The sequence below is a fragment of the Pecten maximus genome, chromosome 8 (genome assembly GCF_902652985.1).
Source record: "Pecten maximus chromosome 8, xPecMax1.1, whole genome shotgun sequence".
Taxonomy (NCBI): Eukaryota; Metazoa; Mollusca; class Bivalvia; order Pectinida; family Pectinidae; genus Pecten; species Pecten maximus.
Genome location: NC_047022.1, coordinates 11,760,326 through 11,785,587, shown reverse-complemented (window position 1 = coordinate 11,785,587; position 25,262 = coordinate 11,760,326). Strand labels below are relative to the sequence as shown.

The 25,262-nt window shown below is 33.1% G+C and overlaps 1 protein-coding gene and 1 long non-coding RNA gene across 2 annotated transcripts; both read left to right on the top strand.

Moving 5' to 3' along the window:
- The first annotated feature begins 4,772 nt into the window (after positions 1 to 4,772).
- On the top strand, positions 4,773 to 11,569 carry LOC117333294. The gene is made up of 4 exons (XM_033892525.1): positions 4,773 to 4,978; positions 6,300 to 6,447; positions 9,963 to 10,099; positions 11,447 to 11,569. The coding sequence occupies exons 1-4, from the start codon at positions 4,936 to 4,938 to the stop codon at positions 11,530 to 11,532; spliced, it is 414 nt and encodes a 137-aa protein (XP_033748416.1). The 5' UTR covers positions 4,773 to 4,935; the 3' UTR covers positions 11,533 to 11,569.
- Positions 11,570 to 20,199: 8,630 nt separating this feature from the next.
- LOC117332383 lies at positions 20,200 to 21,821 on the top strand. Its single transcript, XR_004533721.1, has 2 exons — positions 20,200 to 20,339; positions 21,503 to 21,821. It is a non-coding gene; the product is annotated as an uncharacterized LOC117332383 (long non-coding RNA).
- The last annotated feature ends 3,441 nt before the right edge of the window (positions 21,822 to 25,262 follow it).

Sequence of the window (25,262 nt, the reverse complement as noted above, 5' to 3'; positions counted from 1 at the left end):
AAGAGAAAAACGTTTGATTGGTAGGTAGGATATTTTAAAAACAACATTGTGAAAATAATATAAACATACGAAGATTTGAAATATAGAACAATGGAACTGTTTATTTAATGGATTGAAAACCTTGAGATATAAAGATTTTAAGTGTAACCTATGAAAATTTGAATTACAAAAATAAAACTTTGGTTATTGAAGATGAGATTGTATACACTTGACAGGAAATAACAGAAAGACGTAAAAAAAACATGTATGGCATTTGTTCTTCTAAGTAATTTCTTACTGCTAAATATTTTCATTTTCCCCCATTTCCACAGATTTCCTGTTTTCTTGGGATAATTAGGTGAACTATTAGAATTGGTTGTTTTGCAAAATTTGATTTTTGCTTTGCAAAACATCAATAATTTTCATGTCTCTAAATACATTTGAGACATTTTCTACTGTTTTGGACTTCCTCTTTATCATTAACTTTAGTCAATTTTAGGATTTTCCCATATACTGAATAGTTTGGACAAGCATAACATATTGTTGTTAAGTTGTTTTTCTTTAATTTCTATCGTAGCACTCTATAGCTATGGTTCGAATTATCGAATGTGGTGCCTTTAAGTAAAACGATCTCTATATATTTTTAACTCCATCAACTGCCTGAAAGACTGACAAGTTTGTTTGAATGAATGACTTTTAACTTCATTAACGGCCATGGGGGCCAGCATGTAAACACCTTGAAATGCTTCTACTCAATAACCCAGAGGCCAAGAGACATGATATAAACTTTATTAAAATGAACAACATTGATGAACCTTCAAGGTATCAAACATGCTCAAAAGGAAAGAGGTCCAGATATGAAGGTGATTGATACAGGACCATATAACCTCTTGTTTGGTTTCTGCACAATACCCTAAATACTCTTTTAGGCACAGAGATCAAAGGTCATTGTCACTATTTATATACAGTGGAACTTCGTTAACTCGAACTCGGATAACTCGAATACCCCGCTTAACTCGAAGTACCTCGCCGGTCCCGGCCGAATTCTCTCTTTATCTTAGTAAAAAAAACTCGGAAACTTCGAATTCGGATAACACGAAAAACTCGGATAATACGAAGTAAAAATTTGGTCCCAACAATAAAAATCCTACTTGAAATGTTCGAATAACTCGAAGTATAATTTTCGTCGATCGGTGGCAAACGCCGACATTTTTTCAGAGCTAAATTCCGTTTGTAATACTGAACATATCGGCACTACTAACCTACATGCTATTATAAGTGTTTTATAAATTCATAAAAGAAATTGTCGGTTGAATCTTATAACAACAAGTCTTGGTGATAAAAAGTACTGCTTTACTTACATCAGGTAATTTCCCAAGGCGGTCGCCGATATCAGTACACACGATAGTCAACAACTCATCTACCCGTTCGCTCAAGCGGAACTAATCTCTGACACACCGGTAGATCTACCCGGCTGATGTTTTTTTACAGGTGTAGAAATGACACAGTCACCGGCGCCTATTAAATCTTTAAACTGCTGAAACAATAGCGTAATTACTGCCGAGGTGTTCAGAGTACAACTGTAACGGTCAGTGCTGTCTATTAAATCGGATAAAACGCCAACTCAGTTACAGTAACATTTTATACGCACATGCGCAGCCCAACTTCCGGTGCTAATACACATGGAAATGGCGTGGTTATCAATAAAAAGTAAGTAGGCCGATCAAACAGTATTTCATATATGTCCAATAAAAGGTAATGGTTCTGTTACATTTTGTATGCAATCTGTGTTAAACTTAAACGGTTATTTGTTTTGACATTAATAACTTGTTATTTTGTCGAATTCCGTTTTATAAGTTTACCTTTTGCAAACATGACTTGCACATCAGATCGTTATTGAAGTGACTAAGTGAAAGAAACTTTATCGTGACTGTATATCGGCAATACTATACCAAATTACAAGTGACATAACGAAACATTACATATATATTTACATGTATTGACCAGTCTTCACACTAAACTGATTAGCGACAGAGCGAAGTTATAATGATTATATAATGCTGACAAATATTGACCAAACTTTTCACCAAAAACGATAACTCGCTTAATTCGAACAATCGGATAACTCGAAGTTTTTTCGTGGTTCCGTCGACTTCGAGTTAACGAAGTTCCACTGTACATTGAAAATCAGTTGATGTACAATGCATTTCTAATTCTGCTGAGCTGTTTTTATCAAATTCTACATTGTGCCTGTTTGCCGCGATAATCTATTAGGCTTGGTGGCTAATGTCATTGTTACTAAGAAAAATATTTGCTTGGAATACTGCATGTAGCTTCTGACTTAAAATTCAAAGGTCAAGGATAATGTTACTATGCAAATTACTCTGTGGGGCTGTATGCACTCAGACTTCGTCCAGTGTTTTATATACTGTATAAGAATATAACGTTTATCATATATAAAATACTTCTAACCAGTTAGCTTGTGATAATAATAATAAAAACAACGGCAGAAATCCCAACAAATATGTGTACTTTATTATTACTTTATTACGTTTGCAACAGTATGTATATACACTTACATATAAAAGGTTTGTATTTTCCTATCACGCATTATAATATTCCTGCTGCTGAAAGTGTTCCTTCACTCTGCGTGGAAACCAGTCCTAGCTGAGAGTGATGTAACATGAGCAACTATACTAATGTGTTAATGCTCCTTTTATTCCTTTTAGTATTTCAAGTAATTATGTTAAACTTAATTCTTAAATAAAGTTTAATTTTTATATGTACATTGGATATATAGATATGTTAATTCTTTAGAATGGCTATATAAATGGTAATGCCACTAGGCTCTATATGGATTCCATATGATAAGTCGTCTTTGTTCATTAGATTGTGACTGGTGTGAAGTCTGATTTGTGTATGTTCCCAAGGTCGATAATAGTATTCAGACTTATTGTAAAACAGATTTAAGTATTGTTTAATTTTCTATTAATAGCTATGGTCATTTAAGAACGTCATCTCCCCCCAACCCTCACCACTCCTCGTGTCTAGCTCAGAAAATTTAGTCGTCCAACTCCTTAAATTACTTGGCGTGAAGCTCTACCATTTATAACTACTGGTATAACTCAGCCTAAGGACGACAGTATTCAAAGTAAGCCTCATAGGAGCGAGCACTAAACTGAAGACTTAAAGTAGGACAGTGTCAAGGGAGAAAGTTATTCAGAAACGGATGAAAATATGATATCCCAGATTTAGTCGCCTCGAACGATGCAATTTGAACATCGGGTACAAATCTCTTCCTGCGTGGAATTTTAGTAAAACGGAAACAGGTTAGAAATGTTAAGCTAAACCTACGTTATATTGTGATATATGTATGTTTTTCTGAACCAGAACCCTCCAATACACACCCACACTTTATATCCGAATTATACTTTCAGCACAAGAACCCGGTTAGTTAGATGATTCCAACATGCAAAACTTCATATGACTAGTTCAAAATTCCAGTTCCTCCCAACCCTGCCTTTTTAAAAACAAAGTTCATCAATATGCTCATGTTCCTTCTGATTTACCTATTTTTCAGCAATGATTTGTTTAACATCAATTCATTCACTGCATATAACTCTGTGCATAGCTCTATGGTCTATTTACATATGAATGCCATCACTTAGAGGTATGAATCCTGCCTATAAACCCTTGTTTATATTTTACTTTGTACTACCTTTATGTTTGCTTCATTTTTATTACATTTAAGTTGGTTATTTTTTCAAATTTACATAAAAGACACTCCCTAAAGCTCATTTTTGTTGTAACGATTGAAAACAAATTAACTTGAGTAAAATAAATACAATATAAGCAACCAATCGTTGTGTAGCCTTTATTAATCTATCTTAGGGTGTCATATTTAGATATCATATCGTCGGGTAAATAACCAGGTCCAAACGTGTCTATTACACACATAGAACACATACGGCTACAGTTATAGAAAGATTTCTACGTACGAAAGGTATGGTGTTGTTTTTGTCTTGTCTTTATCTCGTCTGGGTTCCTTCGTTACCGTTTACAAGTGACAGGTGATGTGTTCTCAAAGATAAGACCAAGATAGTACACATTATAAAAACACATTATAAGATACACATATGTTTATGCCTTATTTCTTTGTGCTAAACGTGTACTCATATTGTAATTCGTAATAGAAATTTATTGCAAAACCCTCGAAAATGTGCAAGGATAACAAGAGATGTTCCGGAAGTGAAAATACTTTAATAGAATTCACGTACATAGGACCAAATTGTTTTGAAAGTGTTTTTGAAAATACTAAAGCTTGAAATAAACATTTGTGATATAGGTGTAATCATCAGATAAAGTGTAGTTCGTCTTTTGAGGAGTGTGGTTTGTACCATTTATAGATAATTTATTTAATTCATATAACTATATGTTTCCTCATTAAAAGATAGTAAGTAATGAATACGACAATCGCTATGTACATAGCAGTAATTTGAGCAGGAATAGATATGGTTTAAAGGATAATGTTTCCTTTCTATTCTTATTTTTTTTTAAACTACTGCAGTGCAAAGTCGGAATGTCTAAAGCGATAAATGATTGAAATAAAAAATATTTTGAAATTAAAACCACTGTTGGAATGAAATTAATGTTTTGTTTTGTTTTTCGTTTTCGTTTTCATTCTTTCTTTTACACAATGCGATCGTGAAAAATAAATACAGAGAACGACAGACAGACGGAGACAATTCTCAAATCGTCTTTCTGAATTCTAACGTTTTGGTACGTTGGTGTGAAGTGCATTTAGGAAGCAAACAAGCAGGAACTGCGTGATAAGTTTGGTGTAGTCTCAGATAAAGTCACTAAAAGGTTATCTCTGTATATGTTCTAGCTGGTCAAGCTTGTAAGTTGCTTGTAGACAAGATTAGGACGTCCACATTTCAACAACCATCAGCCACCATGATTATTCTATGTCTCCTAATCTTCATCTCTCAAGGATTTGGTAAGTATCTATCAACTTAACGTTTGCATGACAGGATTATTTATATAGGTATCTATCTATGTATGATGTAATCTACGGTGCTGATGTAAACTCTCTTTTGCGATTCAAAATGTTTTAAGGTAGCAGAATTTCGGTATTGTAAAATGTATAACAAGCGTCTCTGACATCTAAATATGACGTTTAGTGTATTAATTGTAATAGTGTTAAAACATTAAAAATAACTTTATTTGATTCCCTTAGGCATTTTCTTGCTTTTTAATAAAAATGTTTTTTTACTGTTTCGTTTTATTGTAACCTGCTTCAAACATAAAAGAAAATTTCAAAGATATTTTGGCGTTATACACTGCTTACGGAACAATAATTTACACTTCTTAAGTATTTATTCTTATTTTCTTTTTTGATTTTGATACATACATGTATATCAATAGAAACCGAATCGCGAATTAAATGAAAACCATTTTTATATTGTATAAAAGCGTCATTAATGTATAGCAGCTTCAATATTCTAACATATTATTCAGACTTTCACACTCGCTTACTAGGAAACAACTAACCAATTGAAAAAAATATACTTTTGAAACATCCCCTGTGTATAGAAAGTTGAGACAGGGATAAAATGTCTGGCAGCCACTGATTGACCAGTATGTTATGAAGTTACAAAATAGATAATAGACTGATAGGAAACTATCCAAAAATGTTGATATAAATTTCGTAAGTCCGGTTGAATTTATGTTCAAAAGTTCAGGTCATAATAAATAACAGGTAAACATTTCAGATGTTTGATAATTTTACTGCGAAATTCACTCATTTTCAAAATGGCTACCATGGAAAAAAATTAAACTGAAGGCCCCCCCCCCCTTTTTATTAAGTGTTATATGAGACCCTAAACTTTTGTTATAAACCATAGTTGCCTGATTAAATTCAAGAATTCTTATGATATAGTCCAAATCGTTAACATTAAAGTATATGGAAAAACAATTGATTGGTTAGCTCCTACTTCTAACATCATTGACAAGTTATGACAGGACGAAACGCTTGGGTGTTCTTATTTGAAATTGATAATAAAGCAAAACCTGTAAAAATTACTACATCAATGTCAAAGTATTAGTTAATATTCACCTGAAAGTAGTTTCAACATACCGTCAAATCTGGTTATCTCGATTCATGATTGCTAAAAGACCTTGCTTAACTCGAAATAAATGGTAATTATGGCATTAAAAATTCTGCATAATGAACTTATACACATTCGGAGTTTTTAATGATGCTTTCTTATATGCTATGTTATGTCAGATATGATCACAGTCTATTTCTTTTTTTTTAGTTGACTGCGTGGTTGATTGCAATGGTCAAACTAACGGGAATTATGAAATAACGTGCCACAAATACACCCAGTGTTCGAACGGGATTGCTATTCTCCGTACTTGTAGCGACCACCAGATGTACAACCCAGAAACAAAACAATGTGGCGCGTGAGTTTAGTCATTATATGAGTCAATTAGATCATTTGTGACGAGTGAAATGATATGTAGCGTGAGATGAGTTTCATATGCGTGTCAACGTGTCAATTTATAGTTGGCGAAAGTTTTTTTTTTGTTTTTTGTTTTTTGTTTTTGCTTTTGTTTTGCTAACTTAGAACATAGAAATATATTTTCTTACGTTAGGGTCCTTATTCATTTATCCGTTGATATACAATTGTTTTTAGCTAGCAGCCTCTGGTTTATTATTTGGTTATGAAAGTCGTATCAATAAGTGAGAGTGAGTAAGTCAAATTATCTTTTAAGGTGAAGTTGATGTTGAAAGTTGAGATAATGACAAGACAGTGATCTTTGTACGGAACCAGGAAAGGAAACTTAACCTTTTAGTGATGAAATAATTTAACTTTTCTTAGTGTGTGAGACTGCAGAATGATTCAAGCAACAATGTTATTCATTATCAAAAGATTAATAGCTATCGCCCCTTTTTTCAATGCATATAATTGACTCCTTCGCTTTAATATAATTACTCTGTGGGTGTTTTCCTTGAAGGCCGAGTGTTCCCTCATAGAGAGAGACTGTAACAATCTTGATAACAACCGTTACCCCGACCTGGAAACTAACTGCACATCTTATTACACATGTCATAACGGCGTTTTCTACGGTCACAACTTCTGTAATTCGGGTACGTACAATCATACTCTCTGCGGTGTAGCTTTTTTAATGAACGCAATTAAGCATATTAAAAAAATTGTACAATTTAGGATATTCTCCAGACTTTGATTTGTTTTTGAAATCCTAACCATTCTACTATTTTCAATCTCTTCTTTTGTTACCTCTTAATCTGACACTCATATTGAGAAAGAAAGAACGATAGATCTAGTCCGCATAAAAAAGTAAGATTCAAACAGTCCTGCTCTAAAGCTGATAGGAAAAGCTTTAAAGGGGGAAGAACGATATTTCTTAACATTTTCTGCAAGTATTGTTTATGTAAGGATTTTCGTAATGTAACCAATGAATGTTTATACGTGACGTTTCGATGACTAAGAAGGTATGTACACTATCACCTTCATCAGACATGTATTAATATTCACTGGTTGTGTTACGAAAATGCTTACGTAGAACGATCTTTTTACAGCAAATTGCCAAGCATGCTCCACATGCAACAATGATGTTAATGGCGACAGCCGATATTACAATGATGTTGAGATAAGTTTTGATAATTATTTATTCCGATAATGCAGGTTTGGTATACGATGAGAGTGGAGGGATCTGCAACTGGCCTTACAATGTAGCGGAGCCTTGTGGGACGAAACCTTTGTTTCTCGGTTGATTTCATTAAGTGATCTTATATAAAAATCTCAACAGCACTTTGCTATCATTGTTGTTTTTATTTACAAAATATAAAACTTTTTAGACCGAATGTTCAGGTGCTAAAAATACCTAATTCATAACTCGAATGTTGACCCCTTACGTTTGTGTTGTGGGGCAAACATTTTCCTTTAGCCATGCCTTTGGTACGTATTTAAGCTTCAGACATTAAATATGTGAATCTTTGTCTTCAGACAAATATGTGAAAATGCTTTCATTTTCACTTCAAACCTATTTCTGTCTCGAATATATTGCGCTGTTTTCCTGAGATAGACCTCTGGCAATGGATATCCTTTAACAGCTTAATCGAACCTAAATTTGTTGTAGTTGCTGTAGGTGTCAGTGGACCGTAGAACATACAAGAACTATCTTTAAAAGGATTTCGATTTGGTCATTTTAAACAGATGTTATTATAGAATTATCGACCTTTTTTGTTGGATACATTGATTTATCTACCCGAGAAACTGATAATTTTGATGGCCTTAGTCATCAACTGTTAGCGATTTTAAAGATGTGTACAACCGATAATTCCCGTAACTTTGATTTTGATAACAATTGATTTTTCCTCACTACATTTTGCATGTTGAAATTCCTGAAAAACTGAAGAATTGGAATGCATTAAAAATGATTTTGGCAACTCGAGGTCAGGTTCTTCGATATGAGCAAACAGTTGATGAAATAATGTAACGTAACGTTGCTGAAGCAAATACACGTCGTATTTGAGGGCGTTGCATTGTTTAATCATACAGTTTGTGTGATTAAAATAAAAACTAAAACCAAAGTCTTTCGGTAATGAAATTTTTCACTAATTTGCCCATAATTAGATACTTTGATTGATATCTTTCATGTAAGAACAGAATCACAGTAGCCGAAATATATTCTGATTGACAGCTGGTTTGGTAGTTAGTTTTACATCCAGAGAAGGGACGAATATACTGACAAATGAAAGATGTATCTACGCTCTTTCAAGAACAAATAACTAACTTATCCCCAGTAAAAATGACTTACTGCAAGAATATCTTTGTGGAAAATTGAAAAGGTTCAATTGTATCCTAAAATAGGAGCGCGATAACTTTACTTGCTACTTCCGTTATGTAAGCATATCGGCGTTACTATGACTACAATTGTTAGTATATGTTACCATTTAAGAGTTTGCTTTTGCATTTTTGGTGCCTAAAACCTTATCTCGAGAAGACTTATTGGGTTTCAAATATGACATTTTACATACCACCTTTCTAAATATTTGAGATTTAAGTTTACGTAGAGGCCTCTATAAAATAAACAAGTGATCATGTCTTCTGCTTGTAACGACTTTGGCATTTTGTCATCAATTATATAGCGAATAAATAATTTTATATCGCATCGAAAATATATAAAAGACAATAATTTTCACTTAAATGCACTTCATTCTCTCGCTGTTGGAGAGTCTTCTGACATCATTCTGAATAATGTTACTATGACTTATACCCTATTGCATAATTTCATGAGTTTGCTAAGGTGAGCTACTGGCCCTGTTTTCTTCATATTGTAAACGGTAACCCAAACATGATAAGCGTTGTATGTGACAAGGAATATGTTAACTTATTGTGTAAGATGACTATGTGAGGGAGGGTACGTGTAGTGTTTGTGTGTGACTATTGCACCTAAGACAGATAACCTTTTGAACCACTCTCACATATCTTTGTGGCGAACGTGGCAAGCACACCTTATTCGTAATTTGTGTGACGAATAGGTTACTGCAATTAGTGTTATGTTTATATCTAGATTGATATACCTTTGCGGCTATTTTATTGCTGTAATTTATTATCATGTATACGGCTGTCTTATTTCATCTTTACGTTTTTGTTATTACATATGTTGTTGATAAATCATTCGGTAACTTAATGTTGATGTAAATTTTAGTGTAAAAAAAAAAAAAAAAAAAAAAAATGAAAACCTGTCGAATCTGTAATTGACTTTCCAGTCTGATCCACGGCTGATTATATGATGGTAAACATCCTCCACCAAACTTTTCATATTTTTTGTGTCGGATGTATCATTAAGAGTTTACTGAATGATAACTATTTCTACAAAAATTATTAACTTGTTTTTCCTTCAATGCAAAATATATATTTTACTCTGAGATTATTTGTTCCTTAAAGGCCGAGTCCGCCCTGTAGCCTTAACCGGAACTGTAACGGTTTAGCTGACAAACGTTACCCCGACCTGGAAACGAATTGCCATTCCTACTATACATGTTATAACGGCTTTTTCTACGGTCACAACTTCTGTAATCCAGGTACGTATTACTTTAATAACATAACAAATAACCATGATTATCTTGATAATGTTTTCAAATAATATTAAGATTAATTATACAAATGTACATACAAATAACAACAAAACAAATAATAAAAAGAAAGAAATAACATGAACTCAATCACATTGTTGTTCATGCATCCCTCCTACAGTTTGGCGTCTTTAGGCCGTTTTACTTTAAGCATAATTTTCAAGTTCTGACAGCATTGAACAGCTGCGTGGAGTGTTTTCCACTCATTCCTGCATTTACATGATTTACAAACACGTCAATATTTAGTGTGCCTTTTCGACATAACCGTATAATATTCTTTTGGCTTCGGATATGACGCGACAGGTGGCGTTACTGGTCAAGATGAAGTATGTGATTGGTCAATGTAGCGGTCAATGCAAAATGCAGATATGGAGTTAATACCGAAACAAAGTTAAGATTGAATGCAAGCTGAAAAAGTGAATGTATCTTTTCAAATGATGCATTAATAAAATTATATTCCTGATTCAAATGCAGTCGTATCCCCACAAATGATTCAAACTGATATAACTTTGTTATCCGTGCTGAAACGTATAATCATTTCAATAATTTATTTCACCAGCAGTATACATTATAACCGCCAGCATTAAAACTATGCCGTTTATCTTTTTAAAGATATTTCTTGTTATGTCCTGCCTGCTGTTCTGTCATCATTTATTTTTTTCACAATTTCTTTGGTACAGCGGTAGTTTTATTGTTAGATTTTAACCTACGTACTTAAATACAATACACACCTAGTGTGGGAAACATTTGTCATCTGTTTTTTTATACAAAGGTCCATCAGAACCGCGTTTGACGAATGAACCTTTTGATACCAATTCCTTCATAGGAAAAGTGTTCTATTTCACAATACATTAATATGGATAGGTGACAGTACCAATACAAGAGCATTAACATGTTACTTGTCCATTAGAAATGCGAAAGCTAAAACATATTTATTTATTGTTATATCAAAAGCAAAATATGGAACGATATTGAAAAAAAAGAAAGAAGATTATCTCATTTCTACAAATTGCAATGACATTTTAGAATATCATACATGTATATTTATTTATTTATTTATTTATTCTGGTGTCATATAACTCGTAAATTGATTGCTACAGACATACACACAAGATTACGCAATTCCAGGTTAAATAGTTTTAATTAAGGGCTATAAACGTGAGATAATAAAGTTTTCATCATATTTCCATGTCAGTTTTATTTCCATTTTATTTTGGGGAAATTTGAGCCATAAATAGACTGATAATACGCCAGAGCTGAAATAATATTGGGTTTTGGTATAATTTGATATTTCAGGTTTGGTATATGACGAGAGTAGTCAACTCTGCAACTGGCCTATCAACGTGGCACAACCTTGTGGAAATAAACCTGTAATTGGTTGATTTTATTAAGTCTATTTATAAATGATGTCAAATGCAATTTGTCTTGTCATTGTTATGTTTTATCTATCAAAGATAATACAGACATTATTGACCAGGTGTCAAACTTTTGCCAGTTCCAAACGGAAGTTCTTCTCTCGCATTTGCGCTTTGGTCAAATATATATATATAGCGTAAATATATATTTTTATTAAAAACAACAAAATCATATTTTTACCACCAGTGATTTAGCAAAAAATAGTTTTTCTTCGGCATAGCCGTATCATAATCGTTTGGCCCCGGATATGACGCGACAGGTGGCGTTACCTGTCAAGATGAAGTATGTGATTTGTCAAAGTAGCTGTAGATTCAAAATACAGATATGCAGTTAAAAATGAAACAATGTTAAGATTGAATGCAAGTTGAAAGAGTGGATTATCTTTTCAAATGACACATTAATAAAATCATATTCCTGATTCAAATGCTGTCTTATTATCACCAAAACTTATTCAAACTGATATACGTTGGTTATCCGTGCTGAAACGCATTAGTACGTTGATTTATTTCACCAGCAGTTTTACATTATAACACCAGCATTAAAACTATGCCGTTTTTCTTTTTAAAAAAGATATTTCTTGTGAAGCTATAATATTTGGGATTGTCCCGTGCGTTCTTTTATCGGGTTCTTACCAATTGTACCGGTACAAATCTGCTGTACTCTTAATAAATATATTTGAAGCGTTTAGTTTGTAGAGACGGCCGCCATCTTAGGAACTCACTTGATATTCAGTTGCATTCCATTATATTGCACCGTACATATTTGGTACATCTGGTACTAATCAGAAAAAGGAATACACGGATAATTAGTTATCGAAATGCATGTAAACGAAAAAATGCAATTATGCATGCATTGTTTTACGTTGTCAGTGGAAGGCGTTAAGGGAGTTGAATTTAAATTTAATTTGATTGGCTGTGACATTTCGGAACATCATCAAACCACAGGCGCCTGGAGTAGTAGCTGATATATTTCTTCTATAAATACTTACCAGAGGCAGACGCCTGTGATCAAACTACAGTAATAAGTTCTAATTACTCACCCTGCTTTCAACTCCAGGTTGTCCACATATAACAAACGTATTGGATGCACTCTGTGTCCGAATCTAAATTTCTCAATAATAACACAGGTTCTATGCGAGTTCGTAACAAAAAGTCAAGTTTTCTGAAACACGTTCTTCTTAAACGTCTGCAACATATGTATGCACCCGGTGGTATGGTGGATCAAGATTTTCCTGATCAGGCAACAGGGGTGTTCTTTTAACCGGTCAAAGTTTGTGATTATTACGGAAGCCGGTTACTGCCATTTGGTTTCGTATTTACGACATAAATATATCATGACTACGACATCGTAATCTCGTATTGTCGTTGTAATATCTTTTAATTACGACTAAGATAGTATGTAGTTACGACTAAGATATATCGTAATTATGACGTCACAAAAAAAGCTTATAGGGTGTTTCGGTTCATTTTATAGCGTGTATTGTATGGAACAGATGTTGGTACGACCCACTTTCTTGAATATGAACATTCTCTATTCGATTGTGAAATATCAACGTCACTTTTAAAAACTAGAAAAAAAAAACTAAAACTTATCTTGATGTGAAATTTTCTATCGAAAAATCGGTATCCTACAGTAAACCAATTCTTCATATGGCACTCACAAGCTTTCATAATAAAACTGATCTGTTATCAGTTCATAACAGATATAGTTACTTTTGGACCATCAACTTATTCAGCTTTATTATAATGTAATATTTTATTCTTCTGCCTTATGATTAATTTTAAACTACACTACATAAATGTATGTCATGACAAATTTTAATCTTTGCTATATTAGCATATACCGGTATGTGTATATTATTACACTTGTCTAGATAGTGTTTTAGTATCATATGTAGTACGCATGTGTTTGTGTATTAAATGCTAGTGTCCATTCTTATCTCATAATATTCTTACCTTATGCCTTTTTCTGATAAACTATTTTTCCTCAATTATTAACTATATACATCTGCTTGTCACGCTAATAGCTTTCGTGAGTTAATGCTATTGTTATCTGTATAGTACATAGTATATGCGACGTTAAATAAAGATTATTGTATTGTGTTGTATAACATATACTATGTTGTAACTACGAGACAACGTAGTCGTTGTAATAACGAGAAGATTAAATCGTATTTATCAGACAGCTATGTCGTAATAATGAGGTAATTAAGTCTCGTGATAACGAGATAAGTGTGGCAATCGCGAAATACTTATATCATAATTACAAGATAATCAAGTCGTACTAATCTGACAATTAAGACGTAATTACTGAAACGGAGCACGAACGTCGAGTAGAAAAATTAAAATTTAGATATTTTGAGTTCAAATTAACAATTCATTTACAGTACAAACAATAATCTCACTTTCATATTATATAAAGTACTACTCTCCCAATACAACATCACTTTAGTGTTCCAGGAGTAATAACTGGCAGAGTATTCATTAAAAATACAAATAAACTATTTGAAAATATTTACCTTAACTACATACAATAATATAAATGTTACGCATTGATGGGCAACACGTTGTAACACGTGTTAATCAAGATAAGATTGAAATAAGTACAGAAATATAAAAATAGATCTGTCAAAGTATATAGAATAGTTCACATACTGCCAACGCAGTATCAATAGGGAAAATTATTCGTAAACAATGGTTGGAGAATGCATGCATTCGTAATTAACTCTAATCTTCCAGATCAAACGAGTATGGCGGATTATGAGGGACAGCAGGAACAAACGCAACTAGCAACACGTGCTTATTGTAACAGAAACCGTTATATATGTCCCCAAAATGACCCCTGCAATGGTAAATGACGAAATTGATATCGCAATATTGTTGTAATTCCATACTACACCTTTTTACCAATTTTCGTCAAAATAAAGTTAGTTCCGTTTTCTTTCATTTTTCACATTCCGTTTTCATTCCATTCCATTTTGCAACTTTACCCCTTCATAGCAAAAACAATTTAAATTTCAACTAATCAGAAGCCTTCCTGTTGATGTATGACAACGAAACCTATGCAGATGTATATGCAGTTCCCGAATACCGCTATATACGAATTTACAATGATATCAAGCAATATCTCAATTTCGACCAATCAGAAGCTTCAGTATGGTTGTTATGGCAACGAAACCAACCCGGTTGAATTTGCAGAAGCAAAGAAATGGCTGCGACTTTGATTAAATGTGAAAATGAGGCTACGAGAAGGATCCCAACATGGAATCTGACAATATAGGAATTTCGACCAATCAGAGGTCAGAAATTGGCCGTCATTTAATGTGAAACTGAAGTTATACATACAATGTACAGAATTTTATCAAAATCCGGCAAATTTCGACCAAAAAACTTAGGCTGACCAGTATGTAAAAGTATTTACACATTTTGCCGATTTACCGAATTTCAAGAGTGTAATTTTTTTTATCTAAATTATGATTAATGCAATTTAAATTTCTCCCTCAATTGTTTTTTTTTGTGCCGGAGTGGCCATGTTTGGACCTGCTGTTGTTTATACCTTTTCCGGTTCTAACGAACGGTAGATTCCGGTTTTCACATTAATTTTACCAATTCTGACGTTTTATGTCCGACTGATTTCATTTCCACAATAGTTTCTTTGCTACTTTCTGAAATTTCGCTTGACTTCCTCTCAATTTTGAAAGCAATGTTTGTTTACGTTGATCACCGGTAGCAGACGACAGATGATATTTCATGGAATTTTTATTCATTGTTATCATGTTGGTATCGCTTTTAAAATCCAGACACAAAAGTTTCAGAGTGCTTGGTTCGAGTCCTGGTCTGGTCCTTCCATTTTGTTTTCCGTTACATTAAATGGTTTATATAAAGTAAAACACTTCCTCCCATTAGTCAGATTTCAGATTTTATTTTTAGTCACCCAGACACATTGATATGTGTAACATGGATTACATCATGAAACAACACATGGCAAGATGGACAGTAGAACAGTGTAGATTTTTTAGAATTAATTTTAGACAATAATTATAGAATATGCATGTGTATCATATATCTATATAACAATACCTACTCTAATCTTATAATTGATGAGTTGATCTTGAATCAATACATACAGTATAGATATTACACATCTTGATTGAAATGTGAAATAGACTATACTAAAAGATCTAACTACATGTATAAGCTTACATTTCTACACAGTTATATTGATTACAGTCTTTATTGCTATATATAAATAACTTTACAAAAGCACCGTCAGTTTTCTAATAAACAGTGAAATTTTCTTCAGTAATTGAATATTACATATTGATATTAAACCACTCATTTTATGCAAGCTTGGATTATTACAGTAATAATGTGGTATATATTTTGAGCGTATAATTTTGACTCCTTCATGCTTACATATAAACAAATAGTGAAACTCATCTCCAACATTTTCATTACATAAAGTACATATCCTTTCTTCTTTTAATACATTATGCCATCTACCGGTCTCGATTAGCATTTTAAAATTAGACGTGCGAAATTTGGTTAGAATTATTCTATTTCTTTCTGATAACTTAGTAAGATAATTTTCAAAACCAAATTCCGGTTTGAATAATACATAAGTATGACCTTTAGACGAGTTTTCAACATTCGATACCATTTCTGAATAAATTAATCCTGAAAGCGTTGCCTCATGATACATTTATAAAAGTACTCAAACATTTGTATATCGTTCATAAAAATGTTCGAGTAACCAGCTTCATCAAAAATATTTTTAATATAAGTTATCCATTTAAAGCTATAGGATCCTTCAGCATGCAATTTTGAGATTAGTTTATACAATATGCTACTTAATTTGTGTTCATTTTGTATAATTTTGTTCCAAAATGATAACATTCTCAGTTTAATATCAACTTCTAGTGGAAACCTACCCAATTCGCCATATACCATATAATTTGGAGTACTGCTTCTAACTTTTAATATGCGTTTACAAAATCAAAGGTGAATTTGTTCAATTTGACTACAATTTTCGAAACCCCATACTTCTGAGCCGTATAACAATATTGGCTGGACTAATGAATCAAATAATTTTAACTGTAAATCTATAGGTATAGCATGATTACGTACCTTTTTATATATTGAGTATATAGACTTCTGTGCTTGATCACCCAATCTCTTTATAGCAGAGGAAAAACTTCCATTATATTTGAAATTGACACCAAGATAAGTAAACGTATCTGTAGTTTCTAGTACTTGCCCGTTTAACACAAAATGAGAAACTTGTCTATTTTTTTCTTACTAAAAATCATCACTTTTGTTTTGTTAGTGTTGACTTGTAATTTCCATGTATCGCAATACTGTTGAAAAATATCCAGTGTATTTTGCATATCTTTTGGCGTTTCAGAAAAAATTACGGTATCGTCTACGTATAATAATATCAATATTTTCATAAAAAAATGTAGAGTTTCGGACAGTTTCGTAGACATAATGTCAAGGGAGCTAACTCCTTCAGACCCCATATATTCTTCTAAATCATTTAAAAATATTGAAAAAAGAAATGGAGAGAGATTTTCCCGTTGGCGTACACCAACTAAACATGGAAAGCAATCAGAAGTTTGTGAATTATATTGCACGCAAGATTTTATATTATCATACATATTATGAATTACTCTAAAGCATTTCCCTTTTATGTTACTCTTTCTAAGTTTATCCCATAGTCCTGCACGCCAGGCGGTATCGAATGCTTTACGAAAATCAACAAAAGCGCAGTATAATTTTTTTATTACTATCCAGATAAATAGATATCAACGCATGCATTATGCATATGTTATCTACTGTGGAGTGTTTTTGTCGGAACCCTGCTTGATTTTTTAATATTAGATTTGTTCGGTTCGAGAATGCATTCAATCTAGTATTTATTATCGAGTTAAACAGTTTTCCAAGACAACTGATAAGAGTTATTGCTCTATAATTATCTGGATCGTTTTCATTTCCCTTGTTTTTATACATAGGCCTGATGACACCAATTGTCCAGCTTTCAGGTATAATTCCAGTGTTAAATATTACATTAAAAAGTTTACGATATATACTTGTCAGTATAGGTGGATAGTTTTTTTAAGTATTCATTTAAAATTCTATCAACACCAGGGGCTTTGTTGTTTTTTAATTGTTTGACGGCCTTCAATATTTCATCATCCGAAATATTAACATTTAATGCATCATCATCATCATCATCATCAGATAAGGCATCATCATCATCTTCATCATCATCATCATCAGATAAGGCATCATCATCATCATCATCTCTGTCACTATTTATTTTCTTGAAGTATTTATAAAACAAATCTAAAGGTACGTATGGGCTCTTCTTTTTTGATATACTAAATTTGTGAAGTATTTTCCAAAACATCTTTGGGTTACTCTTGGAGAGTGTCCTTAGTTCTTTGGCACATTTATCCTGGTAATTCCTAAAATGTACATTAATTAGTTTACGTAATTCCCTACGTTTTACCTTTAACTGTGTTTTATTTTCTTGTGACGGTTTTGTATTTATTTTTTATCTTGTTAAATGCATCACGGGCTACTTTACAGTCTTTGTTAAACCACGGTTTACTCCCTTGCTTAGTTTTAACTTTACATCGTGTATTAGAAATCACCCCAAATACATTCGAGGCAGTAGTTGTCAGTACATTACATAGATCATCAACAACCTTATTAATATCAACCTTGTTAACATTGGGAAGTGTTAACAATTCATTTAATTTATTATCGATATCTCGCAATTTATTATCAGGGTCTGAAAACACTCTGTAACACTATTGCTGAGTCCGGGGTCTTGATAGTTTGTCCCATATCTAATCACTGGCTCAGGGACTTGAGATTTATATATACATGTATTTGGATGGTAAGACAATGCAAATATAAGTATTGAACAGTGTTTTAATGTTGTTATAGTCGATATGGCAGCAAGATGTATGGTGGACAAATGTAGCATGGAAACCCTAACAGGTTTCCATTTGTCCACCATACATCTTGCTGCCATATCGACTATAACAATATTGTTGTCCCCGGTGTTTCATGATGCCTAGCGGCAGTTCTGTGGTATTGATTACAATTGTATATCTATTCTAAGACTGTGATAAAGATTTCGGAAACTCATTTCGTGAGTTTTAATATTTATCATTGGATATATACATTTCCGATAATAAAATCCAATGTTAAAAATCGTGATATGAACCTTCGAAGTCCTTTTATTATAGTACTAGAATAGATAAATTATCATTATTATTTTTTAATATCCTTTCATCCATATTATATTATGATTCTTATTATAAATTTGAGTATGTTTTTTTGGTTTTGATCTTTTTTTGATCTTTTTATCTGATCCCCCCCCCCCCCCCCCCCCCCCCCCCCCCCCCCTTATCTCATTTCGAATAGATACAATGTATATTATCAAAGAAAGAACTAATATTGTGTCGCCAAAGTAAAGAAAGATTATCCGTCTGCGATCGAAACCATTTCCATCGGCATATCTTGAACGGTTTATCTGACAATTACATTTTTCTCGATATTGGGTCGTTTCAAAAGGCTGAGAATATATATAAAGTGCATTAACAGATGAGGCGAATATCTGTGAATACACGATTATCGCTACATCGAGAATTTTCGAGTTGATTGTAAAATTAAATGATCTCGACTTATCTTATAATCTTCATACAACGAAATCAACGTTAAAGGAAATCAAGGAAAACATTTTGTTAGCAACATTTTATTTATTTGATGCGCACAAGTCATATCGACAATTTTCATAAGCCGCGCATGCATATATATGTGCCACGCACAATTCAAAGACAAAAAGTAAAAATAATAACAATTACTTATTATTATTATTTATTATTATTTATTATTTAACAATTTATTTCATCATAATGGTAGTCGATACACTTTTTGTGATTTTACTGAAATTCGTTTATTACATCCGTTTATGAATAATCCCGTTAGTTCCTTTCCATACAGACAGCCTGTATCTAGACCCGTAGCGAATGGGAAATTCTGAAACCCTCGGACGGCATCGTGGCCAAAATACACATGTTCGGGAACTGCCCATTTTGAAGCCCACTGTTCTCCGACAAAACGGGCCTCACTTGCTTTCAGACTTCCATCTTTTTTTCTCTCAACGTTCCTCATAACAATCATATCTGTTAAGTCTTGGTTTTCCAAGGGAATCCCAGGGACAAGACCCGCGTGAACGACTAACGCATTGCATGACGGGATTGATATTGTGTAGGGAAGTTCAGTCAGAAAGTTCGCATCTGAATCGGTCAGGCTTTCGCACCATTTGTATTTGGGCGGAAACACATATTCCGGGTCATTTCTGCGATTTAAAAGCTGTCTTAAAACTGCTTCATCGTGATTTCCTCTGACTGCATATGCGTCCATACTTTTGATTTTTTGGAGAACATCTTTATTTTTTGGTCCTTTGTTGATCAAATCTCCAACAAAAACGGGCAGAATGGGCCTGTTCTGTTCTTCATTTTCAGCTAACGTCACAGGACCCCATTTGGTACAATTTTTACACATTTATACTAATATAGAAAATACTCACGTGAGAATTTCAAATTAATATTGATATTTTACTAAGACAACCTTTAGTACTTCCAACTGCATGATCAAAAAATAAATAGTACGTGATAGCTATTTATAGATCCGCTTTTTTTGTGTTACGTAACTTCCGGTCTGGAGCATGCAGAGAGGACCCCATTTGGTACAAAGTGGTGAGACATCGATTTTTTCAATTATTTCCAAAAATATCATCAATAATGTGAGCGATTGCGATGGTAATACATATATTATTACTTATGACATCAGTATTTTTCCAAAATATCAGTCATTTGTTTATAAATACAATAGCTAGAAATACAAATATCCCGGCCCGTATTTCCCGTATTTTTTTCCATTGAGCTCGAGTCCACGTGATTTCATTGAACGATGTTTTGTGACAAATATCATAAATGCACATGTATGTAAAGTGGTTTCACAACTTTTTATAAGTGGCAATACATTATACTTCTTTTAGGATGATTAAAATTGCATAAAAAAATATAAATAATAGATTACTTAATTAGAATATTGAAGTAAGGGGCACTTGTCGCTGTCAGGAGGTATGTCGAATGCTCCAGTGAGGACATTCCTACTAGCCGTCGGGCAGCTCAGATGTATGTCTACAGGATACATATTGAACCACAGGGACGTTACAATATAATATTAAAAGTATGCATAAAATGTATAGGGGTCATATCTGATCAGTTTAAAGTTATAAACATGTTACATTGAGTATCATTGTCCCTGTGATTGAACAGTTATAATATAAAATAACAAAAACACAAAGTTTGTTTCATGTTGGTGACTATTACTGGCAGTATCATTTATTAATTTTGCCTTCTTTTGTTTATTTTTTTCCCGGGGTAATTATTGAAATGAAATATTACAAGAAAAACCTTTAAAATGACAATAAATTTATTTTAATCAATCAATCAATTAAAACACTCTTGATGGAAAGTCAAGAAACCTTATTTAAAATTGAATACATGTATTTAAAACATGATGACATTAGCACAAGTGTTATTCTCGCAACATAACACGAGTAAGATTTAACAAGATATCACAGTTCATGTAAAAATGTCAACAAATTAATTTGAATATAATTAGATTGATCACTTACATCATACAGGAAGTTAGGATGAAATGAAAGATATTGAATTTTTGAATAAATGTACTAGTAATTCTCACAAGTGTGACTAAAGAAATAGTTATAATACTATTGTAATGTACATGTATATATAGATTATATGCTAAAACACTAATATAGTGTGAGTTAAGAACATTCAATCAACAGAAGTGAAATTAAAAGTTAACCATATTGTTTCTCAACTTGCAGGGCACATTTGGCAACACCAGGATGAATCTGATGCCTTCCTCATTTCAAATGTGCGGTACACTCTGGGTGGAAAACAATATGCATGAAAGGACTTTTTACAGAAGTAGCATGTCACCCACAGGAGCTTGGCACGATTTTCCAAATGATAATGGTGAAACCAGTAGCCACATTAGGTACCAGCGTATCTAACCCAAAGGATATCTTCCTCCTCATCATTACATCGATCACTGATGTTGCAAATTTTGCATGTAAATATTTCTTCTGCAAGTTCATTGCATTTGTTCTGTAGATGAAAGATTAAAGTATGAGTTAAACCATAGCCGTGTTGTTATTTGTGTGTAAAAAGGTTCTAACTAACAAAACATAGCCTTTACTGCTCAATTCCCCCGACAGCAATGCTAACTTAGGAAGCCACTATATCAGTCCCTAATTGTCCTGTTACCTGTAAAAATCAAAAGTAATTACAAGAGAGTGACCGATCGCCATCTGCAGAGGCGTTTGTTTCCTCAACCCCACTGGTGACAGCAAGCCATTCAACCATGGCCCAGACAACAAGAATGGTCAGGTGGTAATTAAATCATTATTAAGACCAACAAAAGAGGATAAAGCAATAGTTATGTCAGTCATAATTGTTTTACTTACAAAAACAACCAAATGCAAATCTGACAGAACAGCAGGAGAGTTCCGAGTGTCTTTGTATACACTATAGTTATTGACTGAACCAGAAATGGGTATTTATTAAATTAAATCCCAACATGGATTTCAGAAAATATATCTCAAAATAAACGCTTAGGATTGAAATTATCAGAGAAAAATTCTCTTTAATTTTAAAGGGTTAATGTTGTAATAGAAAAGATATTTCAAACCTTTTTTTTCCCAAAATATTGATGATTAATGAAAATTGTTTTAATCAGAATTATCTTTACCTTTTTTCTATGTTGAGTATTTGTCGGACTAGACATTCATTATAGGATGATATTGTGAAGATTTTTTTATACTATTGGCTTACTATAAATTATTAAAACTATCAACTTCTGAAGTTCAGTGTTTGTGTCGTATAAATAATTAAAAATTAATTAGGAATTTGTCTTTTATTCATTTGTTTTATTGTTTAAATATAATAAATCAGGAGATATATATGGTAATGTACAGTAATCAGATTTGGTTTGTTTCTTTGTTTATAAGGGACATAACTTGTTGAACATCTATATGTAGGACACCTCTCTATAAAGGACACTTGTCTCTTAGGTGTCCTTTATACACAGGTTCTACTTGTACATTGGGTTTTCATTCATTAAAACTAATAATAAATAATATGTTAGAATATGTTGCATACTCCGGCAAGATCTTGTTCAATATAATATGTTGATCAATTTTATCACTTAGCCTAGCCGGCCTGTTCATGCATGTGTTACAGTCATGCCATAAGTTAGGACATAAAGATTGAAACAAAAGGGTGGGCTTGGCATTTTATAAATGGGGTCTTTTTCAGAAAAAAAAATGGGTTCATATTCTCATTTGAATGGAAAAAAAATTGGGAGTCCCAGAGTGTTTTAGGTGTTAATATCAGCTTGGTGGGAATGGGTGAATGTAAAAAAAATATATATATACGTATTCATGTCATAAATATTATATTAATTTGTATTTATTTTTTCTTCATGATAATATTGCTAATGATAATGCATATCATTGAAAGGAAATGGTGAATTACTTTTTCTCCAATGTACAGAGAGGATATTTCCCATTTATGCATGTTAAAAGTATAAGAAGGATTATTATGAATTAAATTATTTATTGAATTATTTCGCTTCAGTTTTCAGTGAATGCCCCTTTATGTTAAGTATTCATAGTAAAAGGGAAATAACTCTTAATAAAGGCCTTAAAAAATCCGGACTTATCGTTGATCAAGCACCTGTGAGAGTGTATTAGAGATCAACTTCCGACATGCGCACAAATAGTTTTACTGCAATGGCGAAGCGGGGGAAGTTCGAATTGCAGGTACAGCACACTGAAAATGAATGTATGTTCACTTTATAAGGCAGGTACCTGTGTAATACGAACAACGAAGACTTTTAGGACTATAAGAAATCATTTGGAGTGATAAATGTGGCGGAAAACATTTCAAAAGTTGATATAACACTGTCGTCGAAAGGCAAAACTATGCACAAAACGGATGTTTTCCTATAACTTACCCATTTAAATATCTTGTATTAAGCAAGCTGGATCGCTGCATACCTCAAAATTGACGCTGAAATGACCGTTTATGTTTACATTATGACGCCATAAAATCTTGGGTCATGGAATGGACATGCGAGGATTTGGGAGCTATTTTATCAAATTTTGTACCAAATGGGGTCTTGTACCAAATGGGGTCCTGTGACGTTAGACTCAATAATTCTAAAAGTTCGTCATAGCAACCGTGCACGTCCCCAATCACAAAGACGCTTCTATTTCCAATGACGTCATCGTCTAAGACGAGGTGGCAGTTTAACGGAAGTAGCAAATTGTATTTGGAACGCCTATTAGTAGAAGTTTTAAAGATAAAGGAACAAATGTAAGAAACTAGGCCAGCCATTTTATATCCTTGTAGACGATGGTCCTTATTTCAAGAAGTAGTTAGTCCTCAGTTCACTGCTTGCTTAGAGGGATGCCGTCATTGCTATGCTTCACTTTTTTTTCTGGTATTATGCATCATTATCTAAAAAAAAAAAAAAATCACAAACATGAAAAAATTAAGAAAGTAAAACTGTTTTACATTCCCATATCATACTAATCTAAGGTTTAGGTTCACTTTATTTAACGTCCTATTAACAGCCAGTGCCATTTAATGAGGAAAGCGGAGCAACCCGAGAAAAACCATTGGCCTGAACTGCGAATGAATGTCAGAAAAAAAAATCCATTGATGCATATAACTGTATTTACATTCAATAAGAAAACTATGAATGCCACCTGAAAGCCGTTCAACGCTTATATTTACCATCTGCGATTTTTTTTATTTGTCGTGCGATTTGTTTTTGAAATTTTCAAATTCAAATTGCAGTTGGCAGTTCATAAGCTGGTGAACTCGCAACTGAATTGGTAGGGTTATATAGTGGCAGTGCCATACAATGGTAAATATAGTAAAAACAGGCTCAGCGGATTAATAAGCGCGGGAATCGGTAACATAATCATGATGTCGTCTATTTGTGACGTTACAGAAATGTCAACTAGACGACGCCATTTTGGACGGACTGTTCAACGCAATTTTAGCGTTTTCTCCTGTTATTCGATGATTTATGTACCAAAAGCTAACGTCAAGTGAGTATTATGGTAAAAACTAAACTGAATATTGCGGAAATTTGTGCGTATTTTACTTCTCCACGAGGAAAATTAACATCAAATGGCTGAAGCGTACAGTTCCTAGAGAACATTTGATCACGTCACTACTTGGATCTAAATCTGTCAATACACGCTTGACCACCATATTTAATCTGAGACGGAATGATGGATTGTGAATATATAGATTAATTGAAAATGTAAAAGGAATAAAACAAAAATATTCAGTTGTGTCTTAATTTTGTTTAAAATATTAGTGTCTTGACGTAGACTTACTTGAACTAGAATCTAGCTAGACATCTATTATCTTAGCAACCACGGCTGCCGTTGCTACTGTAGACAACGTCGCGACACGCCCTATTTTTTATTTTCAACGTATTCCACTTTATCAAAACGACTTGTTCGATGTACAAATAAAGACTGTACCTAATTTAACTGCGTATGC

Bases quoted from the DNA above. Each gene is read 5' to 3' on its own strand.
- LOC117333294 (XM_033892525.1), top strand. From the start codon at position 4,936: ATGATTATTCTATGTCTCCTAATCTTCATCTCTCAAGGATTTG. The intron at 6,448-9,962 runs GTGAGTTTAGTC...TGTTCCTTAAAG, and splicing joins GAAACAAAACAATGTGGCGC to GCCGAGTCCGCCCTGTAGCC. The intron at 10,100-11,446 runs GTACGTATTACT...TTGATATTTCAG, and splicing joins TCACAACTTCTGTAATCCAG to GTTTGGTATATGACGAGAGT.